General features: G+C 27.6%; 5 protein-coding genes across 5 annotated transcripts; 1 reads left to right on the plus strand and 4 right to left on the minus strand.

The window, feature by feature from the left end:
* Window positions 1-3,990: 3,990 nt before the first annotated feature.
* On the minus strand, window positions 3,991-6,114 carry LOC119666585. Its single transcript, XM_038075865.1, has 6 exons — window positions 6,004-6,114; window positions 5,730-5,939; window positions 5,496-5,673; window positions 5,043-5,212; window positions 4,713-4,984; window positions 3,991-4,099 (listed from the first exon to the last, which is right to left on the minus strand). The coding sequence occupies exons 1-6, from the start codon at window positions 6,034-6,036 to the stop codon at window positions 3,991-3,993; spliced, it is 972 nt and encodes a 323-aa protein (XP_037931793.1). The 5' UTR covers window positions 6,037-6,114.
* An 82-nt stretch (window positions 6,115-6,196) lies between these two features.
* LOC119666587 lies at window positions 6,197-8,879 on the minus strand. Its single transcript, XM_038075866.1, has 7 exons — window positions 8,610-8,879; window positions 8,130-8,550; window positions 7,962-8,073; window positions 6,928-7,051; window positions 6,670-6,866; window positions 6,441-6,612; window positions 6,197-6,388 (listed from the first exon to the last, which is right to left on the minus strand). The coding sequence occupies exons 1-7, from the start codon at window positions 8,649-8,651 to the stop codon at window positions 6,197-6,199; spliced, it is 1,260 nt and encodes a 419-aa protein (XP_037931794.1). The 5' UTR covers window positions 8,652-8,879.
* A 1,137-nt stretch (window positions 8,880-10,016) lies between these two features.
* Window positions 10,017-14,589, plus strand: LOC119669682 (leucine-zipper-like transcriptional regulator 1 homolog). Its single transcript, XM_038079680.1, has 9 exons — window positions 10,017-10,542; window positions 10,600-10,981; window positions 11,052-11,360; window positions 11,423-11,537; window positions 12,088-12,251; window positions 12,315-13,139; window positions 13,198-13,373; window positions 13,789-13,967; window positions 14,021-14,589. The coding sequence occupies exons 1-9, from the start codon at window positions 10,476-10,478 to the stop codon at window positions 14,423-14,425; spliced, it is 2,622 nt and encodes an 873-aa protein (XP_037935608.1). The 5' UTR covers window positions 10,017-10,475; the 3' UTR covers window positions 14,426-14,589.
* Window positions 14,590-15,047: 458 nt separating this feature from the next.
* LOC119669700 lies at window positions 15,048-15,473 on the minus strand. The gene is made up of 2 exons (XM_038079703.1): window positions 15,440-15,473; window positions 15,048-15,385 (listed from the first exon to the last, which is right to left on the minus strand). Exons 1-2 carry the CDS (start codon window positions 15,467-15,469, stop codon window positions 15,098-15,100), a joined length of 318 nt encoding a protein of 105 aa, XP_037935631.1. The 5' UTR covers window positions 15,470-15,473; the 3' UTR covers window positions 15,048-15,097.
* A 2,397-nt stretch (window positions 15,474-17,870) lies between these two features.
* Window positions 17,871-19,591, minus strand: LOC119666588 (serine-rich adhesin for platelets-like; the record flags this gene model as incomplete). Its single annotated transcript, XM_038075867.1, has 3 exons — window positions 17,871-18,203; window positions 18,272-19,418; window positions 19,481-19,591. Coding segments are annotated over 3 exons (1,464 nt in total), but the record flags the coding sequence as incomplete, so codon positions are not given.
* Between the last annotated feature and the right edge of the window lie 3 nt (window positions 19,592-19,594).

Here is a 19,594-nt window from a genome sequence, read left to right on the forward strand (position 1 = left end):
GTATTATCTTCTTAGCATGTACAGTATAGTACTATATAATATAATTAGTTTTTATATCTTTCAAACATTGTAAGCACTATACTCATACAATATATTCGACTTGTTAAGTCAGAGATAATTTTCTTTAATAAGCATCTTCTTTATTTTTTTTTTCACTGTTTCTTTAGTTTGAGTACAGATTGTTTGGATTCAATTAACTTTATAAATTGTTATCAAACGGTGTTGATTTCTTCTTTTTAAATAGCAACCGTCATAGGGCCAATTTACACTATCATGAACTTAACATGAACATGAACATGAACTTGAAAACCGGTTACTTAAAGATGAGAGATGGAAGAGAGTGTGATATGAGTTCATGAATTTCACGCAATGAAATTTGCTGCGTTTCTACAGCTTGGTACGCATACATATGCAATGTTATGTTTATATTTACCTTTTAATGCTGAATACTCTCAATTTGTGCTCTGCACTACTACACACAAGCATTTTATACGTTTACACAAAACAAAACAAATTTCACGCTCATGACAGTGTAAACTGAACTGACAGTTCATGTTGTCGTCAAGTTCATCTCACGTTCATGATAGTGTAAATAGGTCCATAGCCTAATACATAAAAGTGATAACAATCTGTATAGACTATCCTTTCATATTTCTTTCCAATATTAGAACTCCAAAGATACAATATTTTTCTTGTTTTTAATATTAAAAATGTTAACATACAAGTTTCTTCGACAAAAATATTTTTTAGCGCAGTTAGCTAGCACTTTTTTCTTAATATGTTTATTATGATACTGTATTTTTAGTGCAGTTAGCTAGCCATTTTTTTTTAAATATGTTTATTATGATACTGTATTTTTAGTGCAGTTAGCCAGCACTTTTTCTTGCTGTGCTTATTATTATTACATATTTTTAGAGCAGTTAGATTGAGTTTCATCTTTTGAATTATATTTAATTGAAATAAAATATGTACAAGTATAGTAAGCGCTTTTTGCAATGAGAATCATTTCAACACTTTAATCAAGTGTACATAGTGTTATAGTACACTATTTTTCTAATTTAATTTTATTGATATATAAATAAAATATGTATATGTAAGCGCACTTTGCAATGAAAACCATTACAATGTTTTAGGTAATAGAACTTTATTTCTTATATTATATTTAATTGGGACATAAAAATGTCTTGTTTGAAACATAAAAATATTCACTAGAGGACCCACTTTTGTCAGAGACATTTTCAATATCAAACTGAATTATTTAAGTAAATTATAAAGTTTTTTTATGCTAATGTTTAATAACAGTTTAGTACAAATCAAAATGTTAGAAAAAAACTAATTCACTGAATACAGATCTGTTGCTCATACTTTTCTATAATAAGGCTGTAAAAATCAGTATTTTAACAGTATTTTTATCAAAATGGAATTCCGTATTTAGTTAATAAAAAAACTTTATAAAAAAAACTACATGACGAAACATTAACTCTCTTTAATATCTACCATTTTTTATTAACGGCTCATTTAGAGGGTTTTAAGCAATCATATCACACCACAAGAAACCAGGATAAAATTTACATTAAAGTTATAAGCTTGCTAAATGTAAAGTATTTGGAATTTAACTACAATCTTTGAAACAACAAAAGTGTATAAGTGCACTAGACAAATGTGCACATTTTCTTAATTAATAGCTATCGACATATCCTGAAAATCGTCGACAACCCATCTAGATTAAACAAGTGCCTAGAAGTTTGATTAAAAACTAATAATTAAAAAAAAACGGAATCTCTACGCTTAAAATCAAGTAATAGACCTCAACTACTTCACTTATATGGCGAGAGTCGTCTCCCTCGTATTTGAGCACAAATGCTATAGTACTAAACCCTGCTTCAATTACTAACAAATGAGTAAATCTAAACTATAATAGATGTCTGTGAAATTTTTAATATTTTGAAGAACTATTAAGAGTTACTTGCCAACAGAATATTGATATTAAAGTAAAAAGTCGAAAGTATGATAATGTAGCTTAGACTTGGAGTACATAAGTTGCAAGTCGAAATGGAATATTTAAGTAACACGGAATACAGTTCTTTTCGGAACTAGCAAATCCATTATTCAACTAAGATAAGTATATAATTACGTGCTAATTGTTACTTTTAGTTAATTGTTATACACAATTACTTTCACTCCCAATATTTGTTCTTACTACAGATTTTCTTCACACAGTGTTACCCATTTGCTGTTACGATCTAATTCTCACACAAATTTGAGCCCTATTGAATTATGACCCCGTACCATTGAGATGCCAAGATATTTTTACCACTGTCCAGGTTAAATTAAATATCTAATCTTTCTTCTATCTTACAACATGTTTTCCCCATCCCAATCGTGATATTTTGTCAACTTTTTATATTGTAACTTTTATGTCGGCGTTTGACTATAACAACAACCTACAATACATATTATAGTACAAATCATATTGAAAATTCTTTATTAAAATCTAAAGTTTCTAAAAAAAGATTATAGAATAAATTAGTAAAAAATTGATAATGTGGTTAAGACATATCTATCAACCCAACCAGCATTATATATAACGTTATTTTAAACTTAAGTAAAGTATTAAAGTATACGAATTTTGATTATAGAGTTTTATTATATCAAACTTGGAATCAACTTGGCTATTCACTAAGTATAAACAAAAATTAGTTATAATTTTTTAGAGCTTGAAATGTGCTTAAGAGAATAAAAATACTTACAAGTATATGTAAGTATTACGTTTAAATCGAATAAAAATATAAATAATTACGCTTCATTTTATATGTACATACATATTTAATTTATGAAGTATCTAATAATTCCTCAACACTTATATAGAATTATTTTTTAAAACGTTATCAAAAGTAGTAGTAGCTCTTTAATGCCGGTGCCAAGTAGTAATGCAGATTCTTACTTTCTTAAAGTACAAATTGGTGCGTATTAAGAAAATACATATTAAATATAGCATATATTTCTTTATGATTTCACTTCATAAATGTAGGCAATATACTGAGTACAAGAAAATATTCTTACAAAAGAAATACTCATTTAATATTAGTGAAACTTGTATAAATTGACATTTATGAGGAAAAAGTGATTTCTTCATTACTTAAGATTATTTTTTGTTGGGAAATTATCATTGAAACTTCTGATAAGGATAATTAATAATTATTCATAATTAACTTATAAAATATTAATTACTTATTTATGATTTATTTTAATAACAAAGAATAAACTCTGTGACGTCAACTTATGAAATTTTGCTTGACATTAAAATTGAAAGAGTATTTAAATATCCATCAATAATATTTTGTCACACATAATGTGATCGAAATTTGATTATAAATTTAAATATTGATTGATATGTTTTAGATGTAAAGTAAAACTTATTCCTTTGTTGATAAGCCGCATTCTGTTTTTTAAATTTTTTAAGGACATTTTAATTCACATTATAAACTGCGTGTAACCATACATCAAATAAGGAGTTAAGGACGTTCAAGTAAATATCTTTATTGTTGATTATTAATACAATCAATTAAAAATACATTTTTTTTTGGTAAATTATACATAAATATGAATACATTATTATAGTTATGGGTGTGAAGTACAGTATTTAATTTATCTATTTAATTATTGATCAAATTATCTTGAATCAACAAGATAAGTGTAATTCATTTTAAGGTTGGCCTTAATAAATTTGCAGTTCAGACCAATATCTCATATATTAATGTTTAACGAAAATGTTTTTTATTTTTAAATATTATTTTATCTATACATTAATTATATGTATTGTATATAAAGCAAAAATATATTCAAATTTATTTATAAAAATATTAAAAAAATTTTAAAATTAGTACATAAAAATAAAATTTTAACATTTTGAAATTTAATATAAAAAAAAAATAAATTAACTTACTTATTTTGTTCGCAAATACAAATAATGATATTGCTTCAATTATTTCATCTCGAATACTTTTTAGATTTAGTTACAACATTTAAAAATTTTCGTAAAGTTTGTTGTTCTTTTGAATGAAGAAAATGTGTACGTAACTTTTCAGCTTCTGTAGTTCTATAAAAATATTGAATATTATTTAATATATATAATAAGAGAAATATTATGCCATATACTAACATATCTTGTACAACATCACTAGTACGGAAATCAATATTTTCTATGAAAATATATAAATAGTTTAAAGTGTTTAATCGATTGTTGTTATTCTTGTTGCTTCTTATTTCAAAAATTTCCAACGATTTTTTAGTCATTTGTAAAACTGTCAATACTAAATGGATTTTGAGCAGTAATGGCTTCATTATTTTAGGTAAATCATCGAGTAATAAATTATATTTCTTAATTACTTTCTGTAATAAAAATTTCAAAATTAATATATTTCGATGTCACATATAAAGTATATTATTAGTATTTACCAAAATGGTTAACTCCGAAAGATTATACCTTTTTGTGTGCAAATTAAAGACAATAACTGGCAAAATATATTTAAATAAATTAAATTGACGCAGAGAAAGAGTTTGCAATAATTGTTTTAATTCTTCATCAAATTTTTTTTGTGGCTATTAAAATTTTAAAAATATTTAGTAATAATATACAACTTTATTAAAGAATATAATATATATATATATATATATATATAATACATACCAATTCATAATATATACATAACTTCCATATTGTTTTTGACGGTATATTAAGATTTTCGTGTGAATGTAGATAAATAAACTGATTTAAAATAATTTGTTGATATTCATATATACGAATTGGGTGCATTTTTGATTTCATATTAGAATAATCTTCGAATTGCAAACTTTTTTTTTCAAATATTACAAAAATTAAAACATGGAGAAGAATATGATAAGATTCACTGTTGAGTGTTAATAAGGCTAAATTCGACTCTGGCATTAATTCACAGTATAAATTTATCAAGCTACTAAAATGCTATTCAAATAAAATGGTTTAAAAAATAATATACTTATACATATAATAAATACATTACCGATTGAACACATGTAATAGGTATTTTTTGAGAATTATTGAATGTTTGTAAAAAATCTAAACAAAACTTTTCCAATGATTCTGCAAGTTCAGTGGCAAAAACAAGATTTAATTCTGATTTTTGACACAATTTAATAAGATATGAAGTTATTATTTCCACACCATAAGCATCTGGAATAAGTTTATGGGAAGTGAATATTTAAATGAAACTTGTTAATGTAGTTATATTTTATTTTATAATTCTTCATTTAAGGTGTTTTTTATAGAGTATGTAATAAATGTGTAAGAAATTTCAATTAGTTAACAATATTTAAAAACTTTACTTGTTTTTTAAACTTTTACAATTAATATTACAACTTCTTACTATATTTACAATATATAATGTAAACATAGATAACAAAAAACAATAATAATGAAATTATTATACAGAATAACATTTTTGTTAAATATTTACCAATATTATTTTTAATACTTTTTTCAGCCACGTTCATTATTGTTTGATCTATTATTCGCATTTTTAGGCTATGTAATATTTTAGCTTCATCATCGAGAAGATCATAATTTGTTTTAGAAATAATATTTAGTTTTTGTAAAACAGTAATGTAAGATTCCAAAATCCTTATATAAAGTTTCTACAAAAGAAAAAGAATAAAAAAATTAAAATCTTAATTTATGTTTGATTCTTTACTTTATTATTAGGATCCAAAGTTTGTATTTGCTTATCAATAAATTCAAATTCCTTATAAATATCAATGCTAAGTTCTTCCAATACTGCCCAATTTGCTGTTTTGTCAAGGCAACGATTTAATTCCACAAATATATTATTAAGCCATGGATAATTCATGTGTTTATCTGTTAAGAATAGTTTAGCTAATGTATCCTCGAATTTACCTAACATCTAAATAAAAACATACATCAAATAATTTGATAAATAGAATAAAAATATGTTTATTATAACCTACCAATTCGTAGTTTATAACGTGAGTTTTTAACATTGTCAGCTTTGTATTTGCAAATATATGCAATAATATACCAGTTAAAGTATTATTGTGTATTTTATCAAAGTTGTTTAATAAAATATTTAATGTGTGTTCAATATTTTGTTTATATTTTCCTATAAAGATTTATTAAAGCATGTATATTATTATATAATATTTAATAATGTATACTACCAAAATCGTTCAACATTTTATTATAAACCGCAACAAGAAAATGTGCACTGGAAAATCGCATATTTAGATTTAGATTATCATCTAATAATATTTTAAAATATAAATCACAGTTTCGCATGTGGGGAAAATATATCCATAATATTGTAACCAAGTTTGATATTTTAGATATAGGAACCTAAAAAATTATTTTAACGTCTTATGCTCATTTTTTAATAATTTGCACTTACAGATTTGCTAAAAATAAATTCTAATATGTGTTTCATTATGGAATCATTATCAATTTTTTTATCTACAATGGCAATATAAACTTTTGCTGCTAGGCGACTTCCATTTTTTAAAACCAATTCTAAAATAGATTCAATTAAGGGATTTAAAAAACAATTCGCATCCAAAACCGTGCTATGAAAATGTAATTGCTATTATTAGACTGACAAATATTTTTAAAAGACAAAATACCTATTTAAAGTATATAAAAACTCTAATGCAGCATTCACAACTCGTTTTGGTTCTTTCTTAATTGTTGTAAAATATACTGTCTGCATATGTTTTGTTATTAAAAAATTCGTTAAAATTAGAAGTTTGCTCTCATTTGCATAGCGATGAAGCATTTGCTCCAATCTTCTGTACACGAGATAGTAATATTTATAATGATCCTATAGAATAAATTGATTTAAAAATTCAATTTAATTCGATTAATTAAAAAAATTTACTTACCTTAACATTTAAAACTTCATTATAAAAATTTAATGAATCGGGTGATGTTTTAAAAAAAAGTTCAAAATGCTCTTCGAATAACTGTAGTAATCCATTGACAATTTCATCTATTGCTTGATCGTAGCTGTAACAATAAAGAAAAGTTTATGGAATCGAGTTTTATAAACACATGATTTAAATTTATATTATATTAGTAAGTTCATTTGTATTAATTAGTATGTTCTTAAATAATTTATAACAAAAATTTTATAAGGAATATAAGACTATGACATAAAGTAAATAACCAATATAAAAAACAACTACAAATATAAAAATGCTAATAGTAAATAAGAGTAAGAAACTTTCATCGTATGTAACAATGTATTAGCGTATTGTTTATAGTGTCAGTAATTGACCCTTAGCCAAAAATCCGCTTCTGGAGAGCCTTCATATATCATAAACTTGAAGAAAAAGTATGTCTTATTAATTAACCATGGTACGTTAATAACGAATATACCTTTGTACAAATATAGGCATAGGTTTTATTTTGGGGACTTTATTGACGTTCACCTCCCTGATTACGTGCCTGTATTAGTATTAAATATTATACAGTCAAACTTCCAGAACTCGAATTTTCTACAACTCCAACAAAATAGAATACAACAGGGTTTAGAGAGGAAGTTACATACAATTTTTTAATTTGAAGTCTTCATAAGTCGAACCTTTTCTTTGCAAAATGGTACTTCCAGTTATGGAAGTTTTACTGTATATTGTATTATCTTTTTAGAGATGACTATATTATATAGTTAAATTTTGAACAATACTTTTTTTAACGTACTATATACAATCTTGAAAATTTTTGTCTTTCAAGATTAAAAAAGAATTATTTACTAATTACTCCGTGTTTACAAATGACTATTAAATATTTGTTCATTTAATTTTAAAAATTCATTGATAAAGTACCTATCATGAAATTTTAATAATATTATTTGGTATATTTATTATACATATGTATATACGTCGACTAATATTTTGAAAACAGTAGTAATACTTACAATATGCCGTTTAATGCACTTCGGTATAGTCTATCACAAATTTTATGGAGTAGTGGTAAATCATCTCCATAGTCTATACGCATTTTATTTGCACCCAATAAAAGCTGATAATCTATAACAAATATATAATATATCAACCAATTCAAAAGAGAAATCAATTATTTTTACTGATTCGTGCAAGAGGCTCATCAAATCGTTCAGCAACATTTTCATTTTGTTCTTGTAAACATCTATAAATATTACACCAACCTGCTAACATAAGCGTGAATAATTCTATTGGACTTTCATTTTTCTCCATATAAGCTGCATCATAGTACATGTATTTATCTTGAAATTCGTGCAGTGATTGACATAAAAAGCTTAGAAATTGCTCGAACTTTTTAAAATAAATAGCATTGTATGGAAATATATAAATGTTGCAATCTGTCGGCCATTTATATTTAAAATTTTCAATATCAAATGCTGAAATGTTACATTCAAACCCAATTGCTTGGAAACACTCATTAGAGAATTGAGACGCCATGTTATAGATTCCGTCAAAATTGTCCGAGCATGCCAAGAGCTCCTTAGCAAACTCTTCCCCAATTCTCTATACATTAATTAATTCAAATAATAAAGCAAAATTATTATGGCAATTTATTTTATTACCTTAGCACATCCACCGTTTTTTAAAAGAGTATAGAAACGCATAATTCTTTATTTCTCTCTTTAGCTACTAAAAGACAATTTTTTTCGCGCTTATGTAAAAGAAAATAACGGAATGTTTTAAAACTATCTGCGATCACGGTTGACACTCATAGTTGCATTTCATTCATAATTATTTTACTCTTCTTACCAAAGAACATAAGAATGAATGAGTTTTATTTTTCGAAATAAAATGCAATTTTTAAACCATTTAGCCACACGTCTTATCGTGACATCACGCTATTCTACAATAAATTTATATAAATAAATTTAGAAATTTTATTGTAATTGGACATAACATCAGTGATTTAACTCTTCAATTGTTAATAAGTAATACTAATTTAATTCAAAATTGTTAAACATATTTTTAAAATTTTAACAAAATATAATGTTACTTATTAACAAATTAAATGATATATATATTTGATTTGACAATGCTACAAAAACTTAAAATATTAAAAAGGCAATTTTGAAGTTCCCATGTTGTCGTCGAGAGTTAGCATGTGCTAGCATGTACAACTATACAGCTAACTTAATCCTTAAATTACTCTTTTGTTAACCTTAAATATCATGTTTATTACTTATATTACATTTACATTGGAGATTAAGAGAACGGGATTAAGTTAATCTGTATTTTTAATCTCCACCGTTTACATTAACAGTGGAGATTAATTTTGACGTTTGTCTTTTTGTGTTTTGGTTCGTGTGTTTGATGAAAGTTTCAATAGCAATAAAAAAAAATTTCCACTCAACACTCATAGTGTTTTAAGTAACAATTTTTTAAAGAAGAAATTATTGCTTTAATTATAAGCTCAAATTCAAGTTCGTCACAGAAAAAAAATTGTTGCATAGTTTAATAATAAAACGCCACCTGCATATGTTAAATCTATGCATTCTTATACAAAAACGGAATACTTTAATATGAAGGACACACTAAGATTGTGGAATTGGGTGTTATATCTATACGCAATTTTTGTATATTTAATAATTGTACAATTGTGTTGTAAGAAAGATAAGGGAAAATTGGATTACATTAATGTATTGCAGTTATAGGAAAGTTTACAGATTATAAATAAAAGTTGCCATTTTTATGTTTCTTATGTTTTAGTTAGATGTCACATAGAAGTGAGGCCCACTGCTGTAGATGACACGGACTATTTCAACTACAAAGGGTGGTATTCATTACCTGCGAATGTTCGTTCATTCGCAAGAGTTCGCTTTGGTGTGAATGCACCTTAACATGCCTTTTCGTCATGTCCAAAAAGAGCGTAAAATTACATGATTAATAATTAATAATTATGATTATAACATGTATAACATGACTTTAAGATATTTGGATAAACAAGATAATTATGATAAACTTTTTAGCCTAAAATAATCTAAACTCAGATTAATCACTTGTTTCTTAACTAAATATACATCTACAAAAAATGTTCACAGGTTTTGTGAAATGCAGACACTTAAACATTTATAAATCGATTTACAACACTGCATAAGTTTGGCCGTCTTAAACGCAGCCATCAGCTGTAGTAAGATTTGAAGTCCAATTGGTCTTAGTATACATTTTTATAAAAATATGAAAATGATGATCACAAAGTTTGTTTTTACAATAAATTAGTACAAATAAAGTTATAAATAAGAAATATTCTTCTTTTTTACAAAAGTGGGAAGTTGTGGCATAGTTTAAATAGAAAGTTACAATACATCATTACCGAGTAAAAATTGTGTGGGCGTCAATATTTTATATAGTATTTATTCTTTTCCCCACTGTGTTAAGAAAAATTCAGCAAAATAAGCCAACGAAAGAGATTTTATACTTGTAATGCGCTTATGTTAAAAGCCATACTTGGCTCGGAATCTACAGACTCAACAGAGGACAGTGGAGGGGGTGCAGGTGGTAAAAAAAAATTTTACTGCGTCTTAATATTAATTATAAAAATGTACTTTGTTTAAGGCTTTAGCGCATCTTGCGCTGGCAGCGGCTCGAGCTCAGTTGCCAGTAGCTTAAGTGCTGCATGCAGCAATTCGGCAAGTGGTGGTGGTGCACCGTTTTGCCCTGCATGTCAACAGGCAACAGGTGCAGAAAAGTGCAATACAACAGGAAGTCGTAAAAGTAGAAAAAGTTCTTCATCGAGAAGCAAAATGTCACATTCGACATCAAGTTCAATGCGTGGCACTAGCAGTGGCAGAGGTGTCAATTATGATGCGACAAGTAGTTGTAAATCAGTTTCACCAGGAAGTTACAGTTGTAATGCGTTAAATGTTGATTTTAGCGCATATACAGCAACACATCAATGGACTAAAATGTTAGAATGTGCTGAATTTGTTGGAGCGAAGTAAATATATACTTTAATTATATATGTTTGTTATATATACTAGTTAAATATATGAAATTTATTAATTTAGACGGAGTAAACATACTGTAGTTGCATACAAACATGCAATGTTTGTATTTGGTGGAGATAATGGGAAAACTATGCTTAACGATTTAATTCGTTTTGGTGTAAAAGATAAATCTTGGGGACGTGCTTGTGCCACCGGCACACCGCCTGCGCCGCGTTATCACCATTCGGCTGTTGTTCACGGAAGCTCCATGTTCATATTTGGTGGTTATACTGGCGATATTCATTCCAATTCAAACTTAACAAATAAAAATGATTTGTTTGAATATAAATTCCAAAGCGCCATGTGGGTAGAATGGAAGTTCTCAGGAAGGTTTGTGTAAAATATAATATAATATAATAAGAGGAATTGTGGATAATTTAAATGTTTTTTAGAATGCCTGTACCGCGGTCTGCACATGGTGCGGCTATCTATGACAACAAAATGTGGATTTATGCTGGCTACGATGGTAATGCTCGTTTAAATGATATGTGGACACTTAATTTAAACGTAAGCATATATATTTAATTGTGCATTTGATTTGATTCTTATTTTAAATTGATGTATACAATATCACTCTAAGAAAAATTGCAAAAATTTTTCGAAACCGTTAAGAATTTGCCTTGTGCTGTATACTTGTACAGAAGCAATTGTATATTTAAGCAATGGCAATTTCTTTACATGCAAATAAAAGAACGAAAAAATTAATGAGAAGATTTAACTTCTTTATGAAGTTATTCGTCGCCCTTGTTTTTAAAAGTAAAGAAGCTTCTGTTAATTATTTTCAATACAAGTTGAAATATACGATCTTAATTATTGGAGTTATACATTTTATTTTGATAGATTGAAAAAATTTGTTAAGGATAACATTAAAGCAGTTCTTATAGGTTGTATAAAAGTTTTGATTCAATGTACGGTCAGTAGGGTAGTTAGGATTGCGGCATGAAGGCGATTCCCTAGAAAATATTTTTATTTGCCATTGCTTTTGTAATATATTACATGCAGGTTATATTCAGATCTATTTCCTGATAAATGTTTATATATTTCTTGCAAATTTAAGGGCTCAAATCATCAATGGGAACAAATTGAACAAAAAGGAGATAGACCCCCAACCTGTTGTAATTTCCCAGCGGCGGTGGCACGAGATTGCATGTATGTCTTTTCAGGACAAAGTGGCTTGCAAATAACAAACTCTCTCTTTGAATTTCATTTTAAAACAAAAACGTAAGCAAAAACTATTAACGCTTAACGATTTTATTTATAATAAATAACTCCTTTTATATTTAGCTGGCGGCGTATATCCAATGAGCACGTATTACGAGGTGCTTCTTCTATACCTCCATCAAGACGTTATGGACACACAATGGTCCATCATGATCGTTTCTTATATGTTTTTGGTGGATCAGCTGATTCGACTTTACCAAATGATTTGCACTGTTATGATTTAGATACACAAGTGTGGTCAGTTATTACACCAGAGGCTAATTCTGATGTACCATCTGGTCGTGTATTTCATGCTAGCGCTGTAATAGGGGATGCTATGTATATATTCGGTGGAACTGTCGACAATAGCGTTCGACGAGGTGACACTTACCGTTTTCAATTTTCGAGCTATCCAAAATGTACTTTACGAGATGATTTTGGAAAGTTTTTTAATGAAAAACAATTTTGTGATATACAATTTGTTGTTGGTCCAGAAGAAATAAAAATCTTAGCACACATTGCATTTGTAGCGGCACGCTCAAAATATCTACGAACAAAAATTTTGGCAGCCAGAGATGCACGACAGCAGCAAGTAGAAAAAGTATTTGGTGCTGGTGTAGATATGCATTCGTTAAGTGGAAGCGGTGGTGATCGTGTGCCAATGTTGGAAGTGCGTTTAGCAAATGCATCACCAGAAGCTTTCGAAATTATCTTGAATTATATTTATACGGATAGAATTGATTTAAAGGATTCGTATAGTAAGAATATTATTATTCTTATAACAGATATATATCAACTGGCCGGCCTATTTTTGATGCCTCGTCTTGCACAAGGTTGCATACAGTATTTGGATTTCAAGATAAATAAACAAAATGTTTTAGAAGCGTTGTATAATGCCGACAAAAATAAGTAATATAATTTATTTAAATTTATTACCGATGATTATTAATATTAATTATTTTTTTAGAATACAGATTATTAAGGACAATTGTATGCAATTTATTGTTAAAGATGAGAACTTTACTGATGTTGTTATGTCGAGTGAATTTGGGGATTTGGATAAGCCTTTAATAGTTGAGATTGTACGGAGACGGTTAAATCCAAGTAAAATTGTTGTAGATGCTAGTGCTGAAAAAAGTGTGGGTGAGTAGATTTTTATAATTCTGTAATAATAATAGCGGCAAATCACATTCAGTAATTTTATAGTGTTGTAGATCTGATCATTTATTAAAATTATTGCATCTAAGTTAAAACTTGTGTTTTTTTAAAACTGTTAGATTTGCATAATTTTTATTTTAATAAAAATTCTTAAATATAAACAGGAAATATTCAAATCAAACTCGGTTTTCTACACACTTTTACGTATGTTTTGTTTTTGTAACACTACCAAGTTGGATTTTAAAACCCAAACATTCCATTAAAACTTTTACATATATTTTGTTTTTTGTAAGGCTAACGAATTGGGTTTAAAAACACCTCATATTCTATTAAAGTATTGTGCTATAATATAATATGTAAATAATATGTATATATTTCTATATTAAATTATATTTTGAAGGCACCACATTGGAAAGCGATATGGCTGTTTTTTTGGAATCGGCTGGTAAGGATTTTTGTGACATTAACTTAGTCTTAGATGATCAAATTATACTTGCCCACAAATCGATATTATCGGCTCGCTGTACGTATTTTCAAGGAATGTTTCGATCATTTATGCCTGCAGATAATACCGTTAATGTAAGCTTTTAGTTGTGTTTACTAATTATCAGTACTAATTTAATGTTTTATAGATTCAAATTGGTGAAATATCTCCATCTCTTGAAGCGTTTCAGTCGTTATTGCGTTATATATATTATGGAGAGACGAAACTACCACCTCAAGATGCTTTATATCTTTTTCAAGCACCGTGTTTTTATGGCTTAGCCAATAATCGTTTATATGCATTCTGCAAATTTTCACTTGAAAATAATATAACGTATGAAAATGTTCTACAAACACTGGAGGCGTCGGATATTACAAAAATTTATGATATAAAAGAGTATGCGTTGAATTTAATTGTGAAAGATTTTACAAAAGTAGCTAAATTGCCAAAGTTAAATGCGCTATCCCGAGAGTTATTACTTGAAATAATACGAGCCGTCGCAGATTCACATGGTGAATTCTTAACGCGCATTAGTATAAATACCGATATCTGAAAACTAGTTCTGCTTCAGCTGGCCTTACAATTTTTACTGGCATGGCTGCATATCGGTCGTGGAGGATAGCGTGTTAAATCATTTATAGCTTAAAAATTTATATATTAGCTCGAAGCCATTTATTTAGCTATTTTTTTTCTTATGTAATTTTATATAATATAGGACCAGAACCAGAAATAGAATCATTTTAAATATTTTTAAACATTTCGTATTATTTAATAATTTTCTAATCAAAGTGATAGTAATCTCTGTATTTATACTTACATTGTATGTGTGTTTATATAAACTTTGTGTGTGTATTATTTTACAATTTAAAAATTTATTAATGTTAATTATTGATGTATATTTATTTATATGTGTATTCAAAAAAAAACAAGTATTGAAATAAATATATAGTTAATGCAGCAATCTAATAACAATATTTTGATGATTTACTTAAAAATAGTTTTTTATAAACGGCAAATAAGTATTGAAATAAATATATATTTAACGCAGCAATCTTATAACAATATTTTGATGATTTACTTAAGAATAGTTTTTTATAAATCGCAGAGCAAGTATTGAAATAAATACATAAGTAATACAGCAATCTTAAAACAATATTTTGATGATTTACTTAAAAACAATTTTTTTAAATACATTTTGCTTATGAATATTTGGAGCGAAGTGCTGCTAAGCATTTTGATTCATATTATCAAAATTCTCTGAGTCAGTATCTGGGGATTCTAAATTTAATAAGTCTACTGATTTCTGCAGTAAGTCAATATGATTTTGGATATCATTTCTTTTTTGGTTTAGCTGGAATGCAGTTGTCTGAATAGACTTTGCATCATTTTGCATTTCTTGAAGAATTTCTAGCATTTCCAATATATTCACACGATCATCTTGCATGCATTCTATTTCCTCAAAATCAGAAAGCTGTTGATATATACTTTCTAAACGGCTCTTGATATCTTCCGCCTTTAGAAATCAGAAATGTAGATTCACATACTTAAAAGATAACATTAATCTTACCCATTCTTTATTAGATATATTTGAAGCCATTTTTTTGTTTTTTAAAATAAATTATTTAGAATGAACTTCTTATTTATGTTATGTTAATTTAAAAAAATATGAAAATTTGTGTTAATCAAAATTGAAACAAAAAATATTTGTATTATAAAGCAGTTTTGTTTACAAAAGCTGCAACTTTAATAGTGGCAAATTTGAAGTACAGTGTTGCCAGCACTAGATTTATTAAATATTTCAGTTTCAAGTAGATTCTTGCACTTGATTGCACACGACGCATTCTTATTGGTTGAATAAAGTTAATTATGTGTATTAATATTATTACATTAGTTTTTAATTAATAATTATATAACATTACTTTATTATTATTATAAAATTAATTATTAAATGAAATAATATTAATTCATTGAAATAATATTCTACATCACAATGGTCATTTTAAAAATAAATTAGGCTGTGTACGAGTTCTAGTAAATTTATGGTAAATTGAGGTAAATAGTAATTTATGTCGGTATGGCAGATATGGCAGGTAAATTAGTTGTTACGATTGTGCTATATTTACATAAGTGCAGTGCAAAAAAACCTTAGGAAATTTCAATTTACTTTACCTCAATTTACTCGAACTTGCACACGGCCTTAATAACAAAGTTATATGATACAATATTTAATATTACAATGTGTTACATGAACTAACGTTATTACTTAGCCATCTTATCTACTTAGATATGTTATAGATTCCAGCTCATCTTTCGTATGTCGGAAACCTTTGCATAAATAAAGTTTAAGTGTTTACATTTAAATTTTCAGAATTTAGTGAGTAATCAAGAAAAAAAAAATAAAGCAGTATATTTATTTAAAGTAGAAAAAATATATGAATATGATTTACAGTAATTCAATATAAAGTAATAGTGGGTTCAAGTACAAAGATATTTTCAGTTTATATCAGAGTGGATTGAAATGTACATTTACATAAATCTAATACTATATGGAAAGGATCGAAAGAAAAAATTTACAAAAAATCCTATGTTTAGCTATGACTAATATTCGACTAATATTCGAACTAAATACCTTACCCTAAATATTTCGGATGGATTTGTTATCCTAGTTTGGGCTATTTCCACAAAAGGTAATTTTTTTTTGGATTTGCTTTTCTTTACATAATTCGTCAGCATATCGTATTAATTAAATTAACGTATATGTGCAATAAAAATGGTTTCTAGTTTGGATATTTTTTTTAAACTTATTTTGTTACGCGCGTTTTATTTTATTTCTGTATTTATTAAAACTTGAACCCATCCTATACGGTAATAGGAATTTTTTGAAGCAGGATTTAAGTTAATGTCGCAAAGCATTTCGAGGCAATACTCTTAAAAAATATGTACGTGCTTATCTTGTACATTATTGGATGGATTTCTATAAATTTTTTTTGGCAAATTTGACTAAATTTTACATGCTTATCGAGTTAAATCCGAAATTGAGTGAAGTAAGATAGTTTAAACAAAGTTTTATATTTATTGCAAGATTAATATTGTAAAACGCAAAGCTTAGACTTACTGAAATACTGCTTTTAAATCACAAAAAAGCAGTATTCACATTATTTATTTGTAAGCAGAATACCAATTTCTAAAGATTTCTGATCACTAACTATAAATTGTTCTAAAACTATAATTTTATTAATTTGCATTACAATATATCAGAAATACAAACTGCAATTATATTTTATACCAACAAGCAGTTTTTCAGTTAAATTAAAATTTGAAAGTTGGGGATTCCCGAGTAGCAATGTATATTATTATTAGCACTTTTACTCTCTATTACCTGCAAGGTTTCTTCATAACTCCTCTCTACGCCTTGACTGGATTATTGTTTATCACTTTATCAGACTAAGCAATAATTGACCTCAGATCTGCATACCTCCCCGAGGAGCCTGTAACCGTTCTGTGATTCGATAACGCAAGTCATAATTAAGTCAGTCATAATTTGGTTAATAATTATTTATGCATGTCTTGACGATATTAGTAAATAATTTAAGTCTTTTGATGTTTATGTTACTTTTTAACTCTTTTAGAAATAAAAGGGCCAACGCAATCCCAATGTCCAATGTTGGTTTCCCTTAGTTTAGGACAAAGGCAATTTATTTTTTAAGTATAATGCTTATAATCCTTATATTATAATTATATTATAATATTTTTTATATTATAAAAATGATGATTTTTGTAATTATGATTTAATTTTGTTATATAAATTTTTTGAATTTATTAATTTCTTATTAAATAAAATTTTTTTTTATAAATAAAATAGTAATCAATATGTTTATTATATACATTCAAATATTCATATAAATAAGTTCTAATTTTTTAATTAATAACAAATAAATAAAAATTACGATATTTAAAATTATTAAATATTTTAATAATTAACATATTTTTAACACACCTAAAAACTTAGTAATATAATTAATTAAGAGCCTAATTATCAAGATCAACTAATTATCCGTTTAAAGTAGATTTGGGAGAGTAGTCCAAACCTTCTTTTTCTATATTTAAGAGAAGTTTTTATTATATTTACTTCAATTGGACGAATTGCAAAATAAATGTGACAAGTATTACACTAAAGGAAACTTTCAGAACGATACCGTTGTTGCATTTATCATTTGTACAAACGAAACAATGGTTAACTTTGTTATTATATTTCTTATTGAGCTGATCACAAGCAGCTTCCCCTGGTTTCAATCTTAAACATCCACGGCTTACCTTCGATTTCTTTGCACCTGAAACGAAAAAAATAAAAATTGTTAATAACAATTTATACTACTCTTATAAGAAATTCCTTACATACCAGATAACTTGACCATATAACAATGAGCTGTTGTACTGCTATTTGTTTGTGCATTAATTGCACGTTTGTTCAGTTTTCGTTTGAATAAAAGATCAGTTGGAGCTTTCAGTGAAATTGCTGCCGATGATACCGGAACGGCACGAGCAACTCGACTGATATGGACATCTTGTTTTGTATTGGTTGGGCTCGTAGTTACGACTTCTTGTGTTGAGATTGGCACATTCGTCAATTCATCACTCTTCAACTCATATGACGTATGATAAGTGGATTTATTATTTAATACGACTTCATTATTTTTAGGTGATATTGATTCGAATGTGACCTCTAGATTTCTTGATATTATTGCTGAAATTTCTGTTGTTATCAAATCATCTGACACTCTTGTTGAGATGGTCACTGTCGAATCTGTAACTGTAGGTGTGTTTGAATCTATAGACGTGATTGCTTCGGTGGTCGATATTGGAATTTCTGATGTTGTTGAATCATTTAACACCGTTGTTGAAATGGTCACTGTCGAATCTGTGACTGTAGATGTGTTTAAATCTGTAGAAGTGTTTGAATCTGAAGACGTGATTGATTCAGTGGTTGATATTGAAGTTTCTGATGTCGTTGAATCATCTAACACCGTTGTTGAAATGGTTACTGTCGAATCTGTGACTGTAGATGTGTTTGAATCTGTAGATGTGATTGATTCAGTGGTCGATATTGGAATTTCTGATGTCCTTGAATCATCTAACACCATTGTTGAAGTAGTAACTGTCGAATCTGTGATTGTAGATGTGTTTGAATCTGTAGACGTGATTGATTCAGTGGTCGATATTGAAATTTCTGATGTCGTTGAATCATCTAACACCGTTGTTGAGGTGGTCACTGTCGAATCTGTGACTGTAGATGTGTTTGAATCTGTAGATGTGATTGATTCAGTGGTCGATATTGGAATTTCTGATGTCGTTGAATCATCTAACACCATTGTTGAAGTGGTCACTGTCGAATCTGTGATTGTAGATGTGTTTGAATCTGTAGACGTGATTGATTCAGTGGTCGATATTGAAATTTCTGATGTCGTTGAATCATCTAACACCGTTGTTGAGGTGGTCACTGTCGAATCTGTGACTGTAGATGTGTTTGAATCTGTAGATGTGTTGATCTGAGAGTGATTGATTCAGTGGTCGATATTGGAATTTCTGATGTCGTTGAATCATCTAACACCGTTGTTGAAATGGTTACTGTCGAATCTGTGACTGTAGATGTGTTTGAATCTGTAGACGTGATTGATTCAGTGGTCGATATTGAAATTTCTGATGTCGTTGAATCATCTAACAC

This window comes from Teleopsis dalmanni, chromosome 1 (assembly GCF_002237135.1).
Source record: "Teleopsis dalmanni isolate 2A chromosome 1, ASM223713v2, whole genome shotgun sequence".
Lineage (NCBI taxonomy): Eukaryota > Metazoa > Arthropoda > Insecta > Diptera > Diopsidae > Teleopsis > Teleopsis dalmanni.